The sequence below is a fragment of the Pleurodeles waltl genome, chromosome 10, assembly GCF_031143425.1.
Source record: "Pleurodeles waltl isolate 20211129_DDA chromosome 10, aPleWal1.hap1.20221129, whole genome shotgun sequence".
NCBI lineage: Eukaryota > Metazoa > Chordata > Amphibia > Caudata > Salamandridae > Pleurodeles > Pleurodeles waltl.
Window position 1 is genome coordinate 302,821,376 of NC_090449.1, and position 6,000 is coordinate 302,827,375.

General features: G+C 48.2%; 1 protein-coding gene across 1 annotated transcript in view; it reads left to right on the top strand.

Moving 5' to 3' along the window:
* Positions 1–1,228, top strand: part of TRAP1 (TNF receptor associated protein 1) — a 209,134-nt gene extending 207,906 nt beyond the window's left edge. The window contains exon 18 of the mRNA XM_069210470.1: positions 584–1,228. Coding sequence (XP_069066571.1) covers positions 584–685 — 102 coding nt within the window. The 3' untranslated portion in view covers positions 686–1,228. The remainder of the gene's footprint in view (positions 1–583) is intronic.
* Positions 1,229–6,000: the final 4,772 nt, after the last annotated feature.

A 6,000-nucleotide genomic window follows, 5' to 3' on the forward strand; every position in this document is an offset into this window, starting at 1 on the left:
TTGTTCTTTATTATTTTGGTAACATAACGTGTATTTGTAAAGTGTACATTCACCCTTGGCGCTGTTGGTGCTAACTAACAGATGTTTATTGTTACCAAACTCAATGTTAAAGCAAGGGCATGGCCTTGCAAGTTTTCCAAGTGCACCCAAGTATAGAATTGAATAGACACATTTTGTACAAGTGTCCATCACACAAACAGAATGCTAAACGTATTTGCAGTAGAGGTGCATGCTTCCTCACAAACCTTGAGCAGGACTGCAGTATCACTTAAAATACAGAGCGGATATTTGTCGTCCAACAGTGCAAGCATCCCTGACACATACAAAACATGCAGAATGGGGAACAGCTGTTTAAATTATGATCACACACACAGCAGCAGTGCAAGCTTCATTCACACATATCTATAGCATGGGCAGCATCAGTAAAACTCCCCTCACATGAAAAGGCCTGACTATGGCATGTTTAACTCACCCTAGTTTATGGAGCAGCGCATGGCTGTTAAGAGTCATTTGGGTGGTACTAAGACTCGAGGACCTTTTCTATTCTGCTCTTCTGATATGTTTTCTCTTGACTCAATTTCAGATTTATGAGAATGCCATGATTACAGCAGGCCTAAATGATGACCCCCGTCCAATGGTGAGCCGCCTGAATGAACTTCTCACTAAAGCACTGGAGAAACACTAAGTGTCCAAAAGGGCCTGTGATGGATTTCACAGCTGAAACTTTGGGCTGTTCTTGACCTATCCTGCTGAGACACGTTTTTGAGGTCAAAACCAGGATTGAATTTTCTACAGAGACATTGAGCTGTCAGGACTGGCCTGAGTCGCAGCTCCCCGCGCCATGCAGTACAGAGCTCCAGCTGCAGCCTTGCAGAAGTTGCCCGGATTCATTGTTTTGAATTTTAAAATCTGAAAAGAATTGTAGATTGTATGGGGATGGGAGTTGAAGTGGCTTCTGAGTCAGTGCATACACTATAGAGAACCATAAGTGATGGTTACCCTAGAGATACCCATGACAAACACATACAAATTCCTAATGTTGGACAATTCTTTAATTGAGGACATGTCCTGGGGTGGAGGGTACAGCAGGTTGTGAAGTTGTACACAGAGAAGTTGTTCGCTAATTATTTGGCTATGAATTGTGACCAGTGTCAAGTCTCTACAACCCTATTGTAATAGAAAGATCACAGTGAAAGTAATATCAGTAAAATAACCGTGTAAATTGTGACCTCAGGATTTATGTGTTTTTGTTCAGGGTAAATATCAGGAGGCAAGTGTAGTTATTTTCTTTCTGTACATCGGCCACTATGAACTAACCTACTTGCAGGTGATTCCATAACTTTTAAGGCAAATTTAGTGTCTGCAAACTTTGCTTATTTCAGAGTGCAAGGGCGCAAGCATAAGGCTAGGGCAGAAACTAAAAGCACCCATGTGTGGACGCAAATGGCTCTAGAGAAGTTTTGAGGATGCCGTGTGTGGCACTCACCGAAAGAAGCTTACAACAGTTTGTGGGCTGTGTCGGTCCATTCCGTAAAGCCGCTTGATGATGGTGCTTACTGCTTGCCACAGTACTGAGAGTGTGCAGCGGAGTCATATATGGAGTACACTCGTATGAAATAGCATTGAGAGTCCTGCAAGTTAGCAAAGAAACAACGCTAATCTAATAGGAAACCTTTTCTGCTTGGCCCTGTAACAGAGAAAAGACTTAAGTGGGAGCACCTTTTCTGCTTAGGTTCTCATCTTTCCTTGTAAAGTAATCTTAGTCTTTACACTGCGGCGTATACTTAGAAAGAAAGGCTTGATGACTGAAAGATAGTTAGTATTACATTATTGGCTGGGTCTAGTTTAGGGACGTCTTGTTTTGCACTACCGGCACCCTAGTTCTCGCATCAGGGCAATACAGGGGCTGTTTCCAGTTTACATTGTTTTACAAATTCCAGTGTAAAAACAATACAAATTGAGGAAGGCAAAGATTTTCCACTCCTTATGAAAAAAGTTGTGGCGCAAATTGTAATTCTTTTGATGGTTCTGAACAAGAAAAATTGTATTGGGATATAGGTTTGTATATTCAGATACCCATATCTGGTAGCCTGCCATCCAATCCTATATGTATGATCTTACCATCTTGCTACCTTCTGAAAGATGCTGGCACTTTCTGAGTAAAAGCATAACAATTCTGCTGCTTCATAACTTTGCATGTATACAGAACACAGGGTTTAAAGTTGTTTTCACATCTGGGCACCCCGATGGAGGGGTTTAGCTTGGAAAAATTTATCTATCTATGTAAAACCAAGAAAACAGACTTTGACAAAGCCAATAGGTCAGGATTTAATGTAGGAACACATGCAGCATTAGCACCCAGGAGTTACAGAAGGGGCTCCATTTGTAAAGTGGTCCCTCGTCAGATACATCAGGCAAGCCAAACGATACCACTTCAAAGACCGCCTGGACAACAACGCACATGATGGCAAAGAGCTCTTCAGCATCGTAAAAGAACTCTCCAACCCCAGCGCCAACGTCAACGACATCCCTCCATCCCAAGAACTCTGCAACGCACTGTCCACCTTCTTCCACCAAAAGATCACCGACATCCACAACAGCTTCAACGCCACTCCCACGCCAGACCCTACCCCCGAAAGCTCCACCTGTGCAAACCACCTGACCTCCTGGACCAACGTCAACGACACAGAGACACGCAAGATCATGAACTCTATCCACTCCGGATCTCCATCAGACCCCTGCCCCCACCACGTATACAACAAGGCCGACTCGACCATCACCCCTCCCAACTACAGAAGGTCATCAACATCTCCTTTGAAACAGCGACTTTCCCGGAAAGTTGGAAGCACGGCGAAATCCGTGCCCTCCTCAAGAAGCCCAAATCAGACCCCAACGAGCTCAAGAACTTCCGACCCATCTCCCTACTCCCCTTCCCAGCGAAGGTGATTGAAAAAATAGTCAACACACAACTAACCAGCCACCTCAAAGACCACAATATCCTGGCTCCCTCCCAGTCCGGCTTCAGACGAAACCACAGCACTGAGACCGCCCTTCTCGCCGCCACAGATGACATCAGACATCAAATGGACAACGGCGAAACATCCCTCATCCTCCTGGACCTATCTGCCGCCTTCGACACAGTCTGCCACCGCACCCTGAAAACTCGCCTCCACGAAATCAGAATCTAAGGAAAAGCCCTCGATTGGATCATCTCATTCCTCTCCGGCAGAACCCAGAGAGTCTCCGCCCCTTCCGCTCCGAAGCCACGACATCATCTGCGGCGTCCCCCAAGGCTCATCCCTCAGCCCGACGCTGTTCAACATCTACATGGCCCCCCTCGCACAAGTAGCCCAACAACACAACCTCAACATTCTCACCTACGCCGACGACACCCTGCTCATCCTCTCGCTCACCAAAGACCCACGCACAGCCAAAACCAACCTCCACGAGGGAATGGAATCCATTGCCGAATGGATGAAAAACAGCCGTCTGAAACTCAATTTGGACAAGACGGAGGTCCTCATCCTAGGACCCACCCCCTCCGCCTGGGACGACTCCTGGTGGCCTACCACACTAGGAACCCCACCGACACCAACCAACCACGCACACAACCTGGGCTTTGTCCTCGACTCCTCCCTCACCATGTCTAATCAGGTCAATGCAGTCTCCTCTTCCTGCTACAACACACTCCGCATGCTCTGTAGGATCTTCAAGTGGATCCCGATAGAAACAAGAAGAACTGTGACACAGGCCCTCGTCAGCAGCAGGCTAGACTATGGCAACGCACTCTACACAGGCATCCAAGCAAAAGACCTGCTACGCCTCCAACGCATCCAAAACGCCTCCGCCCGGCTGATCCTCGACGTACCCCGCCGCAGCCACATCTCCCACCACCTGAGAAACCTTCACTGGCTCCCCGTGGACAAGAGGATCACTTTCAAGCTTCTCACCCACGCTCACAAAGCACTCCACAACACCGGACCAACCTACCTGAACGACAGACTCCGCTTCTACATCCACACCCGTCAGCTCCGCTCCACAAACCTCGCCCTCACCGTCGTCCCCCGCATTCAACGAAAAACCTCCGGCGGCAGAGCCTTCTCATACCTCCCCGCCAAAACCTGGAACACGCTCCCTACCAACCTGCGACAGACCCAAAACCTACTCACCTTCAGAAGACTCCTCAAGACCTGGCTCTTCGATCAGTAACATCAGCTCCCCCCCCCCACCCCCTCCAACGCCTTGAAACCCTCACAGGTACGTAGAGTGCTCTACAAATTCAATGATTGATTGATTGATACAGCCAAACAACCAGTAGCATTAGGTGACAGATGAATAATCCACTGGGCTGAGACAAAATTTGACAAAGTCTCAGGTCAATGGCTGGAAGAGGCAGATGGAAGAGAACCAGTGGTTAGAAGGGATGAGTCAAAGACCATTGTATATATTGTTATCAGTACGTCTGTTTGACATCCCCCAGTCACAAAGGTCTGTTTGACATGTGCACTGTCAAAAACAGCCCAAAAAAGCACCTTACAGACAAGATTCACTTCCAGGTTTCACTACTAAGGACCTAATGCATCAGAGTTTTAACCCATTCTGTGTCTATGGAGAAATGCTTTGGTACATGCGTTGGCACATGTGGGGCTTAGTTCGACCAAAATAAGCTATTTACACCTATGTAATCAGAGAGGCAGTGCAAGCTACGAGTTTGTTTGTGGCAGATTTGTAAAGGACTCTTGGTCATATTATGTGTATTCAAAAAGTTTATATCTGAGATTCCAAAAGTCCCGTCACCAATCACATGCACACTGCCATTGCAGATTTTGTGTGCTGGTGGGGAGAAAAAGGTAAAGTCGACATGGCATCCCTCTCAGGGTGCCATGCCCCACCAACCACTGCCTGTGGAATAGGTAAGTCACCCCTCTAGCAGGCCTTACAGACATAAGGCAGGGTGCACTATACCACAGGTGAGAGCATAGCTCCAAGAGCAAGATGCCCCTACAGTGTCTGAGTCCATTCTTAGACATTTTAAGTGCAGTCTGGCTATGTTAACTACATGGGCTGGGAGTTTGTCATCACGAACTCCACAGCTCCATGATGGATTCACTGAAGGCCGGTAAGTTTGGTATCAAACTTTGCAGCTCAGTAAACAATTAACCCACACTATTGCCAGTGTTGGATTTATTGTACAGTGCACCCAGAAGGCATCTTAGAGATGCCCCCTGTATTTTAACCAACCCTTCAGTGTACGGCTGACCACTCTGTACCAGCCTGCCAGTAAAAGACACGTTTGTGACCCCATGGGGTGAGAGCCTTTGTGCTCTCAGGAGTCAGAAACAAAGCCTGCTCTGGGTGAAGGTGCTTCAGACCTCCCCCCCTGCAGAAACAGCAACACTTGGCGGTGAGCCTCAAAGGCTCAGGCCTCTTGTTACAGTGCCCCAAGGCATTCCGGTCAGTGGAGATGCCCGCCCTCAGGACAACGCCCCACTTTTGGAGGCAAGTCCGGGGGGGGGGGGAAAGTAGGTAAAACAGCGAGTAGTGACCACTCCAGCTAGGACCACCCCTAAGGTGTCCAGAGCTGAAGTGACCCTCTCCGTGCAGAATCCTCCATCTTGGTTTGGAGGACAGGGACCAATAGGGTTAGGAGTGTGCGCCCCTCCCCAAAGGGAGTGGGCACAGGAAGGTTGTAGCCACCTTTATGGACAGTAGCGATTGGCTAATGCCCTCTGACCCCTGTAATGACCCTAAATCTAAGATTCAAGGGATCCCCTGAATCTAGCTCACCAGATTCCTGGTGACCTCAAGACAAGAAGAAAGAAGAAGGACTGCTAACCCGACCCCCCCAGTAGTGAAGACTCCAGCCGACAAGTGACTTGGCCAAAGTCCTACCGGCCTGCTTACAGCTACAAGGACTCTGCTTCCAAGAGGCAAAGCATCCTGCAGGACCAGCGACCTCTCCAAACTCCCAGAGGACTGCCTGACCATCAGTGGACCTAG